An 18,174-nucleotide genomic window follows, 5' to 3' on the forward strand; every position below is an offset into this window, starting at 1 on the left:
TTATTATTTTTAATTTATTTATTTATTTTTTTTGTCCCTTTAGGGGACTTCCACAGGGACCCATCAGGACCCCTGATCACATTCCAGGGGTCTGATGGTGACAGCCCTTTACATGCTGCAGTGACAACCATTTACATGCTGCAGTCACATAGACTGCAGCATGTAAAGGGTTAACACAGCAGAGATCGGAGGTTTTCTCTGATCTCTGCTGTAAGAGCTAGTACCTAGCTGTCCTCTCACAGCCGAGCACCAAGCTCTCCCTGTCACAGAGACCATCGGCTTGCTTCTGACAAGCCGATGGTCTCTATGGCAACCTGTAAACAAAGCAGGACATTGCCAACATGTCGGCAATATCTTCTGCTGGTTTTTCAAAGCCCTTGCTTTGTTCTGTGTGGGTCTGTGCAGGCAGAGCACACTGTCACAGCTTGTGGCATTGTGCTCTGCAGCTCCCATAGTGATACATAGCCCGGAAATCTTCCGGGCTATGTTGCTATGAGCAGTGGAGCTCGTCCCAGAAAATTTCCGGGCGTGCCACTCAAGGGGTTAAAGGGCCAAGCCAACTAAATTTTATTTATTTTTTTTAATTATGACTGGCCCCTATATGTCAGCTGGCATTATCTTGTTTAGTTGTTTTCTATTTGAAACTCCTGGCGTTCTTCTCCTCAGACAGTGACTCGTGATTATCATTTCAGGTGCATTCACATAGGCGGTTTTATCATGCGGGTTCGTGCATTGCGAGATGCACAACTTGCATGAAAATAGAACTGTTTTTTTATAATAGATGTATTCACATAAGCTTTTTTTCTTTTCTTTTTTTTAAATGATATCTTGCTTGCTGCTTGTGAATGCACTGTTGCTGTGGAGGTTTAAAGCACCTCACAGTTATAATGGAGATATTAGTTTAGCCACCTATATGTATGGTCTGTAACATAGAAATAGAATATGTATGTTAATGGAAATGCCCACTGCAGGCGGAGATGGTACTGTCTCTAGCTGCACATGTAGTTGTGGTTTGATGCATCACTGATAGTGCAGTAGAGTGAAAGAGAAGGCAGGCGCAAATCGCAGCATCAAGATGGTGTCTGAGAAGCATCAGGCAGGAGGCTGCACTGCATGGAAGTGACTGCAATATACATAAGTAGGAGACTTCCAGAGTGTGACAGGCAATCTGGTGAGGGGTGTAGTGACTGCAAAATGTGTTTTCTCTGCAGCTTTCTAGAGGCTGAAACCTTGGTCCGAAGGACCAATACATTAATGAAAGAGTTCATGTATTTATCTGCAGAGACATTTGTCCCTAAAACTTGCATGAAGTGGCATACTTAATTTTGACTTTTTTTTTTTTTTTTTCTCTTTCCAAATCTAGATATCCAGAGTGGAATGGACATGGCATGTAAGTATCAGCTGAAAATCATTGTGAAGTGTTTCAGGGAGTCAAGCGGTGTACTAAATGGCAATCATTGGCTGTCTGCATCTTCTGGTGTATGCCTGTCTTCTAATCGTCTTGCTTATTGTTATTTGTAACGGTTGTAGTATAAAAATGAATATCCATTTTGTAGGGGAGATTCGCTCATGCTGCGGCAGTCCACAAACCATGCACCAGGACTATTGGGACCACCACCACCACAGCCGCAATCCCTATTATCCATGGGCGGTGGACCCGAAGGAAGACGTGGAGGCCCAAGGGTTCACTTAGGGGGTGAGACTAACTTAACTGTTTTATGAGGGGATTTGTGGATGCAATACTCTTCGTAGACAAGCTTTTGGGTTCCCCACTGACTTTTCCTCTCACGGCCACCTTTCTGTAGTCTTGTTGATTTTGTTAATAGTTTTTGGGGGTTTTTTTGTACTTGTGGTCCCCTCCTAGTGTAGTTTCAGGAGGCACAGTAAGACCACATTTTAACAGTCACAAGACCTTTAATTTCATGCAGTTCTACTTAAATCGCCATAAGATGCTATGTAACTTCTTGCAGTCCTGAGATCACAGGTATGAAACATGTTAGAATGCAGCCACGACCAGGCTTAAAGGGGGTTGTCCTAGAAAAAACTTTTCACCAATCTGCTGGCTAGGTGATATCTGGACGCTGGGAATCCTGAGTGTTTATGAATTAAAGGGTGGTCACATGTGCCATTCATCTTTGGATTGGAACTAGAGATGAGCGAACACGTTCGGCTCCGCCCCTTTTTCGCCCGAACACCGAACTTTGCGAACACTTCAGTGTTCGGGCGAAAAAGTTCGGGGGCCGCCGTGGCAGCGCGGGGGGGTGCGGCGGGGAGTGGGGGGGAGAGGGTGAGAGAGAGGGCTCCCCCCTGTTCCCCGCTACTGCCGCCCGCGCCGCCGCGCATCTCCCCGCCCCCCGGCGGCACCCGGACACTTACGCGCGAACACTGCAGTGTTCGGCAAAGCCGGTGTCCGGGTGCGGATGTGTCCGTAACGGACACGTTCGCTCATCCCTAATTGGAACTGACGGAGATGGGTGACAGCCTGTACTTGGCTATCTCTGCCAGCTCCATAGAAATGAATGGAGCTATCGTGTACACGTGTAACTGCTGCTGTGCTCATTTGGGGTGGCTTAGGATCCCAATCACTGAAGGTCCTAGCAGTCGAATCGCTACCAGTCAGATACTTATCACCTATGTTGTGGATTGGTAATAGAATTGATTCCGCCATGACTTAAGTTTTAGATAATAAATCAGTTTGGCATAACAGGAGTGCATTATTCTGGCCACAGTTTGGGTAGAGAAATATGTCCTTGTTATGCTTGTGTAAAATTGGCCATAATGTATCCATGGGTTTCTATGGGCTGCGCATATGCCAAAACATCCCATTTAGCTCGTTTGCATCTAATTATATTGGAAACCTTAGCTTTCCTGGAAAAGGGGATCTGGCAAAAGTATGCAGTTTATTTCAAAGGTTGTGCATAGCATAGCCTCAGTTGCTTATGAGTTTACATTTAGGAAAATGGACTGCAGTTCAAAATTGAGTTTGAAGCAAGCAATGAAATGGTATGTTTTTAATGAAATTTCTGTCCTTGTATTTCAGGAATGGAAGAACGTGGTCCTGGACCAAGGCATATGCAGAACAGACCACCGGTATGTATAACATTCTTTAAAGACTTGCTGATGACCTATCCTTAAGATAGGTCATCAGTTTCTGATTGGTGAGGGGTCTGTCCCTCTGGACCTCTCCGGTTTAGCTGTTTGTAGCGCTCAGGCGAGTGCCACAGCCTCTTCACTGCATACTGGGGCAGAGTACATTCCTCTGTCCAGAGAAGAGGCAGCGGTGCTCACCCTCTACAACCAGTCCTCTTCAAAAAGCTGGGGGCCCCAAGCAGCAGATCCCGCTGATCTGATATTGATAACGTGTTCTGACGATAGGTGGTCAACATTTGTCATGGAAAACGCCTTCAACCCTTTAATGATGTGGCTCTTGTTCCATTTTTAGTTTTTTCTCCCCACTTTCAGAAAATCATTTTTGAAAATCAACTTTTTATCCATTGACCTAGCTGTCTGAGGGCTCGTTGTTGTTTTTTGTTTTTTTTTTGTTTGTTTTTCTTTTTGTGTGGGAAGAGTTGCCTTTTTCAGTGGTGCTATAGAATATACTAGGAAATAATTATTTTATTTTTAAAACCAAAAATTATTTTTGGAGATAAAAAATTTCCCGCTGCTATCTTCTGACCCGCAGAACTATTTTTTATTTTCCTACAGATGAAACCAGCCAGATATGGAACCGGGAGAGTGGTTCATATCATAAACTTTGAGCGAGGGAGGAATCTGAAGAACCAACTTCTAAAGCTGGCTGAGCCTTTTGGAGAAATCACCAACCATTTGATTTTAAACAAAATGAATGAGGTGGGTGTGACTGGCGAGCCCCCCCCAAAAAAATCTATCACTGTGTGTGTATGTATACAGTCAGTTTAAAACTTGTAAGTTCCCTTATACATCATGCAGATTTATACACAGCTATTGGGCAACATCACAGAACGCGTCGCCAGAAATCTTACAGCTACAATAATTTTGTTTATTTTCAAAAAAATACTTTTTCCTTCATCTTACAGGCATTCATTGAGATGTCCACTGCAGAAGATGCAGTGGCCGTGGTAGACTACTACACTACAAACCCAGCTATTATCATGGGGAAGCCTGTTCGCGTCCACCTGTCTCAAAAATATAAACGTATTAAGGTAAGTTCTCACTTATTTCAAATGTGTCTGTTCTGTAATCGGCTGTTTTCTTTTTGCAAAGGTTTAAAGTATTTTTCATACCAACATTAACAGATTTTTTTTTTTTTTCTTTAAGATTTTGGGAGACCTAAATAGAACTTGAATCATAAAATAATTTAAAAAAAACAAAACCTTTATATTGCACCCCATACCCATATATTTTCTGAAAGGAGACGCCAGTCACATTGTTACAATGCCACCAGCACTTTACATTCATGGACATTTTCATGCAACTTTGCATTAAATTGTAACCTTTTTAGAGAAGAAAAAAATACTACAATTTTATATTTGGCTAAAAATTAGAGATGAGCGAACATATTCGTTTCAAGTAATTACTCGATCGAGCACCGCGATTTTCGAGTACTTCAGTACTCGGGTGAAAAGATTTCGGGGGGTGGGGGGAGGCGTGGGGGTAGCAGCGGGGAACAGAGGGGAGCCCTCTCCCCCCCACTCCCCGCTGCAACCCCCCACTCACCCACGGCGCCCCCCCGAATCTTTTCGCCCGAGTACGGAAGTACTCGAAAATTGCAGTACTCGGGCGAAAAAAGGGCGTGGCAGAGTACGCTCGCTCATCTCTACTAAAAATCTGATGCCGTAGCGATGGTGAACTCCAGCACCGAAAATAAAATTAAAACTTCATGCATTTTTGGTAGACTGGTTTTAAAAACTCAGTATACAGACCATGAAAACGCTAACAATTAGACAACACTGGCCGACGCTGCTCAATAAACTGTAATGAAGTGAAACTTGCTTAAACAAGAAGTATGACAGAAGAATAGCTACAGAACCATGGGAATGCATGGTGGACAAACATGTATAAACGTTATTAAGAACACAAATCTAAGAACACTTAACATCATGGCAAGAAAAAAATGTATCACTCAGCTAATATATCTTAAGTATATACCTAAAAGCCAAACCAGTAAGTAGGGTCAGCCTGGATGGTATAAATCCTATTAGAAATATAGCATAAAAGTGCATAAATATGGAAGCAATTATTATCTCGTCCATGTGTGCTGCGAGCCGCACAAATATGAACCCCATTCTTTTGAACGGGGTCATACAGATGAACGCGGGGTTTGTTGTATTGCGATTTGTTCTTTGTTTTTTTTTTTTTTTGTTTTCTTTCCTCGCCCACGATTTTCAATGGGGCTGGTGGCAGAATCCCAGTGTGATGCAAGTTTCCCCGTTGAAAATGGGGGAGACTCAGAAAACGGCGGTCAGCCATGCCAGAGGATCATTACTTCCCCAAAGTGATGCAAGACTGTTTTGATACAAAGAAAGTCTCGCACCTGCAGGGAAATCGCACATCGGCAAGTGCGATATCTCACTCATCTGTGTGAAAAGATTTTGTACGTACCGTAAAGTCTTCCTTGTCTCATTCATTAGGGCGAAACAGCAGAGACCACCGTGAAGTCTCGCCACGCTCTCCCTGGCCTCCGTGTCCTCCCGCAGGGAGGGTGAACAGTACGGTAACTGTGCTGTTGCGCTCGACCTACAGTAGAAGTAGTAGGCACGATCATGTCCTAGTGCAGTAGATCACCAGCTGTGGGATAGGGTTCCCCACCCTGGAGCAACTCCCATCCACCGTGACTGAGTGCGGTGGGGAACACTGCTAGAGGGGGAGCCATACCAAAGAGGCTCAGCCTGCAGTAAAGAAAAAACAGCTCCAGCAGATCTTTTCTGTTGCTTCTCCACCGTACCTACAGGAACCTTAAGGCCATTCACACACAGGACTTTCAGTCCCTACAGTCCTCTGTCCCCTCTATCTCTCTCCTCTCCTGCCCCAACCTGGCTACTGCTCACTACAACACCACTCTCAAACATGCCCTGCGTGAAGCGGTGCCCCCGTGACCCGATGTAGCACGCGGCAACACTGGCTCACGCCTCCAACACGTTTCATCCAGCAGTGCTCTGGAAGTGCTAATGGCAGTGGTGGAAGTTGCAAATGTCCGCGGACTTTCTCCACTACAGATTCATGCTCAGAACCTACAACCTCGCCATCCAGCACACCAAACAAGTCTACTTCACCTGTCTCGTCTCCTTCCTATCGTACAACCCTAAACGTCTCTTTGATACTTTACACTCCCTTCTCAGCTCTAAACCGCAGCCTCCTGTGACGGATCTCAGTGCTGTAGAGTTGGCTGCCTACTTCAAAAAGAAAATTATTGACATCCGTCAGGAAAAATTGCCAATCTCAGACTAGACTTGCTTTCCTCTGCTCGCCCCATCAGCTGCGCTAGCAACCCTCTGCCCTCACACCACCTCCGATCCCTCTCCCCAGTGGTCATCTCCCATCTCGCCACTATATTCAACCTCTCTCTGGCCTCTGGCATCTTTCCCTCTTTCAAGCACGCCATCATATCCCCACTGCTAAAGAAGCAGACTCGTGACGCTGCCAACTACCGACCCATCTCTAATCTCCCCTTCATGTCCAAACTACCAGAACGCCTAGTTTACTCCTGCCTTGCAAACTATTTATCAAAGAACTCTCTCCCCGGAACCAGACTCTATCTACCCTCTCCAATCCATCCTGAATGCAGCAGCCTGTCTCGTTTTCCTGTCCAGTCGCTACTCGGACGCCTCTGCCCTGTGCCGGTCACTGCACTGGCTGCCCGTCAAATACAGAATTCAATTTAAACTCGCTACCTTCACATCCATAAAGCCCTCCACAGCGCAGCACCCCCCCATATTGCCTCACTCATCTCAATCCATCACCGAGCCCGGGCTCTCAGCTCTGCTAATGAAACTAGACTGCGCGCCCCTCTAATTCGAACTTGTCACTTCCACCTCCAGGACTTTTTCAGAGCAGCACCAGTCCTCTGGAACGCACTACCAAAGGATACCCGGGCAATCCAGGACTCGCAGAACTTCAGGCGTGCTCTAAAAGCGCACCTCTTCAGGGAGGCATACCGCATTCCCTAAACAAACCCCTCTGTACCCCCCTGATAACATGCTCCCTGACCTACTGACTGCAATCCTTGCCAGCCGCCATCAACCGGCACCTGCAGTCATACCGATTCTGCCGTCACACAGCTAAATGTCTGACCATTGTCTGTATATAGCATCCCTCACCATACTGTGCACATCTCCAGCCCCTTTACCTTTTGTATCTCCCCCCCCCCCCCCCCTCCCCTCATTACCTGTAGCATGTAAGCTTGTTAGAGCAGGACCCTCACCCCTATTGTTTCCATCAACTGATTACTATGTAACCGTGGTTCTGTAATTTTTGTACTTTTGTCTGTATTCCCCTAGCCCCCTTTACACCGGAGGTGGCTCAGCCCGCCAGCCTTCCCGTAGATACCGGGGAGCCGTGGGCTTAGTGCTATGGAGAAGGAACTGCCAGTGGCGACTCCCGACGATTTCTATGGCTGGCCATCTCTAGTAATTTAAGCCCCAGCTTTTCGGGACTAGTAGACCCCTTCTCTCCTAGGGCGGGGCTGCATGCCAGACTCTGCGGATGCTGAGGAGCAGTGGGCATAGCGGTATGGCGGCGGCGCTACCTCTGACAGACTACCGCCCATGGCCGGACATATCCAAATTATTGAGGTCCTGTCTGTTTTTGTTTTTTTTTGTATTTTTTTTTTTTACCCAGTGCACCTGTTCCTTGCTTATACCCACTGGGCGCATCAGGCTAGCCACCCCCTTAGATCCTGTTATTGGACGCTGCAAGGTCTTGCTGTGTCCTGAATGAGAACAGCAGTTTTGTTTACCATGAAATCCATCTCTCGTCACGTTCATTGGGGTACACAGCACCCACTCAGCTGGTTATTGTTTGCCACCTGGTTACAATGCCTAAATATTCATATTAAAGTAATATTAGCATGTTACCCATCCATAGCAATAGGGATACATCTGCTAAAATACAACCATCACAAAGTAGCTGCTATGAGGAAACCCCCACGTGTATATTGCTCTATGGCAACTTTATCAGGGAACCGTCTCTACTTATTCATATCAAGGTCATATTGGCATTTAGGCTTTGTAACCCGGTGGTTTGGCATTGTTACTCTCCTTTTTCTACTTTTTTGATCTTGGAATTTTTTCTTAGGGCCGATTACCTAATTCCTGGCAGTGCAGTACACCGATTCCTTCCATACATTTGCACTTCATACCATGATGTGGTGTGCTGTTATATTCCTTGTACAATTTATACCATCCAAGCTAACCTTATGAGTTTGGCGGTTGCAGGGGTGACAATTGGGGAAGGGGGGGGGGGGGGGGATGCAGGAGCTTCTCCACATGAGGTCACTAGAGGCTGTACAGGGATGAGAAGTGACGGTAATGGGCAGCGATCCTTCACACCTCTTTTCCAGTAGAGCGGGAGATGAAGCATTTCATGCTGCTCCCTGGCTTCAAAGACGTGCTGTGCTCCAGTATTTATACTGTAATCATCATCGTTTAAACGCTATGAACTTGGCTCTAGGCCTTACAACTTGGCCATGACGGGAAGTGTTTAACAGCAAGACGTTGCATAAGTCGTTGGCAATGAAGGGATTAAAGATCGGCTCTGCTTTTTATTTTTTAGTAAGTACTTTAGGAAGAAAAATTCTGGAGTGTTTTTTTTTTTTTTTTTTAAAGTTGTGTTCCTCTTTTACTCATCCTGAAAACTGTCTAAATTGCCAACTGTTACGACTCCCCTTGTCAGTGTGCCTACCTCTCAGAGCTGACTGTATGCAGGATTACACTCTACCGACAAGGGGGTGGTAACGCTCAGTTGTCAACTTTGACAGGAGGAATAACCCTGCCAAAATCTAAAGGTAAAATCTGAGATTTGTTGTTTTTTTTTTCTCTTTAGAAATCTGAAGCAAAGCCTGAAGCAAAACCTGACCCCAAAAAAACAGAAGTCAGCCGCGTGGTGCACGTTAGTAAACTACCCAGTTATGGCTACACCGATTCTGCACTGATTAATCTTGCTGAGACTTTTGGGAAAGTGAAAACCTATATTCTAATGAGAGTGAGGAATCAGGTAAGTTTACTTTAGGTCGCTGTTCAGGTGGGTTTTGGTCGACTAAGATATTGGTGTGAATATGCTGTAATTGACTTTCAGGCTTTTATTGAAATGGAGAGGTTGGAGGACGCTCAGGACATGGTGAAGCGTTGTGAGATCGTCCCTCTAATGTTCCAGGGAAAGACATTGAAAGTAGATCTCTCTGAGAGATACAAGAAGCTGGTTTTAAGGGTAAGCATTACGGCTTTTTAACTTTTTTTTTTTTTTTATAGTTAAATATCTATGCCTGAAATGTAGTATTTGTGACTGCCATTACAAAGGAACTGCAACCGGTGGTGTAGTTTTTGGCGGGCCGTTGATTTAAATGCCACAGTCAGAATTGACAGTGGAATGGTTAACGGCTGGGATCGGCATTATCTCCAACCCTGGCTGCTGCAGCTGATTCATCTGTCAAAGGCTGCTGACACCTTTGGAGCAAACGTGCATGTATGATGTCATCAAGGGCTTAAACTTGTTCTATTTGCCACTTCTTTTTAATGCATTTTATAATTTATTTTTTTTGTTTTGTTTTTTTCCCCCTTCTCTCTCCAGATCCCAAACAAACTTATTGAACAGAAAGATAAGACCCGGTAAGTGTTTACTCCACTTTATATGTAATACATTAATTTCTCTGTTTAGTTGACAGTTTTGCTGGTTTCTGATTCTACATAATGCTGCAATTGTTGAGATTTCGGCAGTTAGCACGTAAACTGAAAGGGAATTGCAGAAGAATAGTTCAGACTTGCTGAGGTTGTCTGCGCACTTCCCTGCCTGCTCCATATATTTAGTAGATTTTGCATAGCCTAGATCAGCACCTTCCTGCTATATTTCTGCACCTGGAAGGAAATGGGCGACTGCCGGACTCCTCCTATAATGGCACCTTTTATCTAGCTCTCCCTTGTTCAGCCAAGGAAGCTAGCAGAACCGTAAATTGCATAATGGACTGTTGGATGCTAAGTGTGACTGCCTGCACCTGCCAGTAGAGGGAGCTTACTGCTTAGAGATTTCTTATTAGCCCAATGAGAGCAGTATAAAGCTTTCTGCATCTAGCTCCCTCTAGTAACAGTATTTTATCATTCTCACTTCTGCACTACATGAGCTTATTTCTTTCTCTGTAGCAGGATGGATGACGGTCGTTTTCTGTATTATTATTGAATGGTTTGTCACTTTTTTGCCTTTATTTTTTTTTATTTTAGCAAGAGGGCTCATTCTCCAGACCACAAAGCAGGTGCCAAAGAGAAGCAGAGAAAGACTGAGTCAACTGAAGGTGATGATGGAGAGGGCCAGGTTTCTTCAGAAGACATAACTGGTGATGATACCGTTCACACTTCAGAGGAGGCTGATCAAAAAGATATAGTGACAGATTCTTGTGAAGCGGATCTTCTGGAGGACGAGGAGGAGGAGGAAGCCACTGCTCTCCTAGAAACCAGTAGCTCTGTGGCTGATGATGAAGTACTAGACGCAAACGAGGCAGACGCAAACGATGACGGAGAAGACCAAATGGAGGCACAGGAACCTTTGTCTCCAGCTCCCACTGCATGCTTCACTGAGGAGAAACCGAAGGTACACGAGTGCCGCAGTGTGGGGTGTAACAATAGCGACTGTTACTTCAGCAATCGGGTTATAGTAATATGGGTCTCCATGACTTTCAGATCTGTTCTTTACAATAGTGTTTAGTGTTCAAGATGTAAAGTAGGAGTGAGTTTGCAGTACCATTTCAGGCCACTGTACAATATGTGGAGCACTACTAGTTCCTGTGCAAAGCAGCTCTGCGAACAGTATATGTTCAGGGATGATGGGTGTTGGACCCTCGCAATCTGCTACAATATTGATTATACCTTTCCTATGGATAAGTCCTCGATCTAATAACAAACATGAATCCCTGTTTAGGGTGAATGCAAACGGCCGGGTCGGATCCCGCTGAGAGACTTCTCTCAGCGGGATGCGACCCGTACCCCTGCCCTGACCCATGGCTCACCTCTTCCCAACGTCTAGTCTCTGTTCTGCACATGCGCAGAGCCGGCGCGTCAGCGGTGACGTCTTTGTGCGGACCTCTACGAGGATCGCACAGAACTAGGACATGCTGCGATTTGTTTACCACGCGAGTTTTCACGCGGTCAAATTGTGGCTAAAAATTATGGGTGGAAACTTCGCATTCACCCTTTGGCCGCCTGCAGACGGCCAGGCCGAATCCCGCTGCGAGAATTCTCGCAGCGGGACCTAAGCCACGCCCCTGCAGGGACCAGCGCGTACTCCTGCTTCCGCGGCTCTGGCTGTTTGATGTGCCTGCTGCCGGGCAGCCAGCACATGCGCAAACTGGAGACGGTGGCAGGGGAGTGAGAGCATGCCGTGATTTGTTTTCTGCGCGTGATTTCGCGCAGACAAATTGCGGCCGTCTGCCTAGGATTGCGTTTTCTAACGCAATCCTATTGCAGCTTCCACAGGCGGAAATTCTGTGGGAAATCCTGCCGCGGAATTTCCGCCCGTGTGCAGGAGGCCTTAATGTAAAGAGTCTGTTAGTGTTTTGGGTTGCTAACTTAAGATTCGATTATTGGACAAGACCTTTCAGTGTGTTTTGATATAAATGAGCTTTTTCCTTTCAGGGAGCAGCCAAGTTTTCTGGGAATATAGATGATTTTGTAACTCTTGATGAGGTCGGTGATGAAGAGGATTTGGATAGGCTGAAAGCTGCTGTTGCAGAGAAGTCTGCAGAAAGGGCTAAAATGGAATGCAGTTCAGTTTTGGCTAGCACAAGTGTGGAAGAAACAGAGCAAGAAAATGAGGCCGAGCAGGAGGCAGAACAGGCAGCGGAAAAGGGGACCTGCAAAACGGCTGCCAGAAAACCTACTAAGACCACTGAAAGCACAAGTGAAATAAACCCTCTGGCAGCATTAACTAAGGATTATTTTCTTGGCCCGTATCAGTCCAATAATCCTGTTGGTAAGTATGTGTGCATAATTTTTGTTTGGACACGGGTGTCTATAGTGCCTGACTAAGGGGGCTTGGGCATTGCATTACGAAGAGGGGCACCTGTGCAAATTAATGTCTTATCACCATTTTTAAAGTTGTAAGCTGCTGAAGAATAACTCTAGCTTCCTACTTTAAAGGGGTTGTCCCGCGCCGAAACGGGTTTTTTTTTTTTTTTCAATAGCCCCCCCCGTTCGGCGCGAGACAAACCCGATGCAGGGGTTTAAAAAAAAAACAAAACAGATAGTACTTACCCGAATCCCCGCGCTCCGGTGACTTCTTACTTACCTTGCGAAGATGGCCGCCGGGATCTTCACCCACGGTGGACCGCAGGTCTTCTCCCATGGTGCACCGTGGGCTCTGTGCGTTCCATTGCCGATTCCAGCCTCCTGATTGGCTGGAATCGGCACACGTGACGGGGCGGAGCTACGAGGAGCAGCTCTCCGGCACGAGCGGCCCAATTCAGAAGGGAGAAGACCGGACTGCGCAAGCGCGTCTAATCGGGCGATTAGACGCTGAAATTAGACGGCACCATGGAGACGGGGACGCTAGCAACGGAACAGGTAAGTGAATAACTTCTGTATGGCTCATAATTAATGCATGATGTATATTACAAAGTGCATTAATATGGCCATACAGAAGTGCTGAACCCCACTTGCTTTCGCGGGACAACCCCTTTAAGTTTCTCATGTATTAACATCTGCTTTATATTGACACTTTAAGGTGTGGAGTTCGTTGTTCCCAAGACTGGCTTCTACTGCAAGTTGTGTTCATTATTCTATACCAATGAAGATGTTGCAAAGGTTACCCACTGCAGTACCTTACCTCACTACCAGAAACTGAAGGTGAGTGTTTAGGTTTCTGTGCCTTTTAACTCTTTGACTCTACATGACGTAAGCTTATGTCCTAGCAGAGGGGTACTTCACGCAACTCGCCTAATTTTGTTTCGTGATCAGAAGTGAGCCCATGTCATTCTGCAGCAGCCGCCGACGACTGACTGGTGATCTGCCTTTTGCCACAACAGCGGGGTTCGATACCAATAGTGACACCTGCTGTTAACCCCTTTACATGCTGCCATCAATGTACATTGCAACATGTAAAGGGTTCAGAAGGAGCAATGGGTTGCCATGGTAAGCGAATGTTAGATCGCTATTGTGAGTGATAAGGCACTGCAGCTCATCACACAAAAAAACAAGCCCTCATAGAGTTCAGTCCTTGGAAAAATAAAGATATAAGCTTTTCAATACAATGATGTAAAAAAATTCCCCAAAAAGTTTTTATTGTAGAAAAACCTAAAAGAGAGAGTTTGCGATCATAATCGTGCCAGCCTGCAGAAAAAATGTATCAAGTCATTTGTCATTTATGCTGTATATTTAACACTAAAAACAAAAGTCCCAATTGATGTGTTCTCTCCCTGTGCTACAAAAGTTTTCCAATATATTTTTGTGTTCATATAGTGTAACGGCCGGCGCTTGTCACTGCAGGCATGGCTCTCATTGAAATCAGTGAGCCATGCCTGCAGTTGCAAGCGCCGGCCACTACAGAGGTTCCACTTCAACCTCCTGTGTTGTTGCGGCACTGACATCATGTGCCCGCTCAGCTGATCAGTCGGGGTCCCGAGCGACAGGCCCTGGCCGATCAGCTATTGATGACTTATCCTGATAGGTCAGCAGTAGTATTTCCCTGGAAAACCCCCTTAGAGGCCCTCTCTTAATTTGATATATCAGTAGTGCCATGTAGAAAATCCTTGAGGGGTGAAGTGTTGCTTAGTTTGGTGTGGGGAGAACTTGACTGACCTGTACAGAAGTTTGACATCGGCCCCATGTGAAACACAATGGGGTAGATTCTAGTAAGCAACCCATAACCCATTAACCAACATCGCTATGCAACTTAAAGATGATATGCTAAGAAACCAATCCCTGTTCACATGGCTAGTTCATGTGAATGCCATAAAGCGGGTTTTCCCTACATGGAACCCATCTGCTCTGTCCTGAGCGGAGTGTTGCCCTTACTAGGTGGTTGCAGTTTTGGAGGCCATTGTGCGGTCCTTGTATTACAGGACAGTCCATCTTCATCATCATCCTGTAATACTTTGTTTCACTGGGGAAAATGGGCCGGCTATGGTTTCCCCATCAACATCTCCTGGCTAAATTGTGTCCCTGCATTCAGAAAGGGGTTGTGTATGTTGTCGCAATCCCTTTTAAAGGTTTGTATGAGACTTGAAGAAATTAAATGATCTCCAGGAAATGCTATGGAATAAAGGGAAATCCTACTACTCATCCCCATTAAATTCAGCTTTTGGTAGTCCCTGGTGTTTACTGTCCTCTGTGTTCACATGGCATACAGTTGTGTCAAAGGTTTTGAGACGCGCACACACTCAGGTTTTCAGTTTGCTGCTTGTGCCTTTTTTTTTTTTCTTTCGGAAACTTGCGCTGGAGATTTTCGTTTTCCTGTGCTGTTCGGTGAGTAGGAAAGGGAAATCCAAACGGATGATCTGTGCCACTTCTGGACAGACCTGAACAGCGCCGGGCGGACCCCATTGACCATAATGGGTTCCACCTGCTTTCTGCCCAGCTGCCTGGGTTTGGGAAGGTCAGTCTCAAAATTTTGCCAAGACTGCATGTTAGAATCACTGCTGGCTGCAGCGGTCATGTGGATGTACAGCGCACCACTGCTCCAGGAGAATAAGCAGACCGACAAGGACCACGGCAGAGTAAATTTAACAGGGGTGAATTCCCAGAACGAGGTTTCAAAGGCTCTCAAAGTGTATACGTTGATAGAGGAGCAATTGAAACCTGGCATTTCATATCATTTACCATGGAAGAGGGTATGAATGACTGGACTCGTGGCCATATTTGTGTTTTTCTAAATTTTTATTTTTTTTTCTTCCTTCTGTTGTAGAAAGTTCTCACCAAGCTGGCAAAGAATCCAGAGAAGAAAAACTAAATACTGCAGGAAAAAAACCCTTGTTTCAATTTGTTCTGTTTTAGTTTGCAACATGAAAAGCTAAGGCTTTATGGCAGTCTGCCAAGTAAATAGCGTGTTGGTAGCAATCAATGTCCTTTTGGCCTTTGCTCTGCAGTAGGTTTACACTGGCATCAGATGCGGGATGACATCTTGCTAAATTTCCGCCATTTGACCACCACCTTTCACGTCAAAAGCCAACCATTCGTTGTCGCATCACTGAAGCAAGATCTTGACATTGTTGCCCAGCTTGTCGGGAAGCCTTGGCATATTTGGCATGCAGCATTAGCTAAATGTTTGTCTCTTTTTAATATACATCGCCGCACTCGGTGTAAGTGGTTTTGTGTGTTTGTTTTTATTTTTTCCCCTCCTAGGTTGACCAATCCAGTTTTGATTCATCAGATAAGCACCGCTGTAAATTCTTTGTTATAGGAAAACCCAAGAGGGTCTCAAATGTGGGGCCTCTCCCTCTTAATGTGCAGTACGGCATGTTATTATGAGAACCCATGGTCCGCTTCACTGCTAAGCAGCATTTTGTTTTTACAGCAGAACTTCCTAAAGATCTGTGTGTTTAATTCCTTTTTTTGTGTTTGAAAATCTGTGAAAACTTGTATCTTACTCCTCCTGTCTTGAATTATTGGAGCTGCCTTCAAGGCGTTACTGTAAATGTTGGAATATGTGCGCATAACAGAATCCAACAGATTTTTCTGCATGGATTCTGTGGCAGAAATTTTTGGCTAAACTGCAAATTTCTATGCGTGTTTGGGAATCCATAAGCCTATTTGGCTCTGTTGGCAAAATCTAAATGTATAATTTCCAACACAAATCGGAATCCCATATCCTTTAACATAACCTTCTAAAATGATCTTTCAGTGCTGGACAGAGGTGGCCGCACCGCTGGTGTCTGACTACCTCATGCACACTTTGCTTTGGTATACATCATTAGCCCAAGACACGACATGCTGCACTGCTCATAGGCGGCCCCGACCAATGAGAGCAATGTGTGCAGTGTCTTGGGCTAATAATGCATACTAATGTACCGCGTGAATCAGGTAGTCAGACGCGGTGCAGCCATCTTTGTTTTTTTTTTTCCAGGACCAGAGTCTCTTTTGTTAGCATTTTATTTTCCTGTTTAAAAATATTCACACATGGCAGATTTGTTGCAGAAAATCTGTTCTTTACCTAAATGGGCTTGTTTCTGAAGCAGATGCATGGAGTTCAAGCCCCATCCAGAAGCTTCTAAAACCATCTTTGCTTGTGTGAATATACCCTGACAAGGGACTCAAAACGCATTTAGGTATACTCTCTAGAATGCAGTAAAACATTCATGGAATGATCAGTATTCACATGGCGCTGACTTGTAGTGCCCAGCGTAGCGGTGGCCGCAGGTAAATGGCAGATTTTATCCATGAAACTGCAGCCGTTGTGATTGTGTTTAATGGCGCTGCGATTTTTGTAAGTAAAACAGCTGTTTATCTGAAATCATGCAGCTATTAATGAAGAATATAAACCCACGCCTACCATGTTGGTGCAGTCTGTAGTTGCATGCAGCTACAGGAGTCTGTAGCATTTCATAGCGTAATGGGGGTTCTCTGGTTACTGGACATCCCGGCTTCCCCTCTGTTAAAATTAAAGTGAACTACACTTGCCCTTCCGTGGCCGCCGGGATCCAGCGTTGCGGTTCAGTTGTAGTCCTGGTGATTGCCATGACAGTTGATGTCACAGGAAATCGGTTGCCCGCTGCAGCGTCACTGTCCATTCCCCTGGCATCAATGCTCACATCCTAAGTGAAGTGACTCTGCAGTGGTCACCTGGTTTCCTGTGACTACATCTATCACAACACTCCCTATGATCACAATTGGGCTGCAGCACTGGATCCTGGTGGCTGCAGAGGGGTAAGTGTAGTACTGTGTATATTTTAATATATAAGGGGTCCTTTTGAAGCAGGGTTGTCCAGTTATCATACAATCTCTTTAATTAGCTCTTAATGTTCAAATGTAAGATTAGGTTACAGTAAAGGGTTAAGAGTCTAAAAACAATTTTTTAAATACATTTTCTTTTTCTCATGACCCTATGCCAAATGTCCATATTTCTGTAAACAGTGTTGCCCTTACTGTGAAGCTGTAGAACATTGTGATGCCATAGTGTCCCAGTTGTCATGCTTGGAATTTAGATGATGAATCTTTATGTATTTATTTAGAGAGCATTCTAAATAAAACCTTGTATTTTAAAGTGGAGATGTGTTGCGTTTTGTCTTCTGGCCATTTTATAAATCTAACCAGTTTTTCTTCTATTTTATATAAATTTATGTACAAAAGGAATAAAAATATATAAACTGAGCAAACGTTCTGGTAAAACCAGTGAAGTGCCAAAAGCAGTCCAACATTAACCTGATGTCTTTGGTAGAAGTGATTTCTACATAGCGGGTAATTTATTTGTAAGTATAGTGGAGTAATTGCCAGTGTCGCAGGAATGTAGGCGCTTTTGCGCAATGGGTGTTGCATTTTTGCGTGTTTCACTGTCCTTTTCCCCCCAGTCGTCTCCACGACAGCACCAATTGAGATTGCCTCCTCCTGGTAGGACAGGAACATACTGAGAGGTTAAATATCCAGTATGTTGTAAATTGAGAAATTGCATGTTTACCCGCAAAAATGCTTTGTTTGTCAGGGGGATAAAAAAGACATCCCCCCCCCCAGAACAAAACTGCGAAAATGCGTGGAAGGCGGGACGAGACTGCCAGCCACGTACCAGAGGCCTCTATGCAAGGCATGCGTGGCTAGGCTAGTCAGAGAGGAATCGGGGGGATTCCTGGATGACGTTAGGAAGCTGGTGAAGGAGGAGGTTCGATCAGCTCTAACGTCACTGCCGGCACCGCCAGCAAAACGCCAGAAAAAGGCGTATGTTCCCGAGGAGCCTTCTGATTCCGAGAATTCCATCGGATCAGAGCAAGAGGAACAGGCGGCCGAGGAGTCCTCAGAGGAGGAGGACTACAGGAAATATTTATTCCATTAAGACGATTTGACGGAATTAATT

At 45.2% G+C, this 18,174-nt stretch overlaps 1 protein-coding gene across 1 annotated transcript in view; it reads left to right on the forward strand.

Annotated features, from left to right (window-relative positions):
- LOC136611104 (matrin-3-like) overlaps positions 1–17,378 on the forward strand; it is a 28,662-nt gene extending 11,284 nt beyond the window's left edge. Inside the window, exons 4-15 of the mRNA XM_066590377.1 lie at positions 1,364–1,390; positions 1,557–1,696; positions 3,041–3,090; positions 3,706–3,849; positions 4,056–4,181; positions 9,019–9,189; positions 9,271–9,402; positions 9,763–9,800; positions 10,407–10,773; positions 11,814–12,150; positions 12,901–13,022; positions 15,079–17,378. Of these exons, the coding sequence (XP_066446474.1) occupies positions 1,364–1,390; positions 1,557–1,696; positions 3,041–3,090; positions 3,706–3,849; positions 4,056–4,181; positions 9,019–9,189; positions 9,271–9,402; positions 9,763–9,800; positions 10,407–10,773; positions 11,814–12,150; positions 12,901–13,022; positions 15,079–15,123 (1,699 nt within the window). The 3' untranslated portion in view covers positions 15,124–17,378. The remainder of the gene's footprint in view (positions 1–1,363; positions 1,391–1,556; positions 1,697–3,040; positions 3,091–3,705; positions 3,850–4,055; positions 4,182–9,018; positions 9,190–9,270; positions 9,403–9,762; positions 9,801–10,406; positions 10,774–11,813; positions 12,151–12,900; positions 13,023–15,078) is intronic.
- The last annotated feature ends 796 nt before the right edge of the window (positions 17,379–18,174 follow it).

The sequence above is a fragment of the Eleutherodactylus coqui genome, chromosome 2 (assembly GCF_035609145.1).
Source record: "Eleutherodactylus coqui strain aEleCoq1 chromosome 2, aEleCoq1.hap1, whole genome shotgun sequence".
Classification (NCBI taxonomy): domain Eukaryota; kingdom Metazoa; phylum Chordata; class Amphibia; order Anura; family Eleutherodactylidae; genus Eleutherodactylus; species Eleutherodactylus coqui.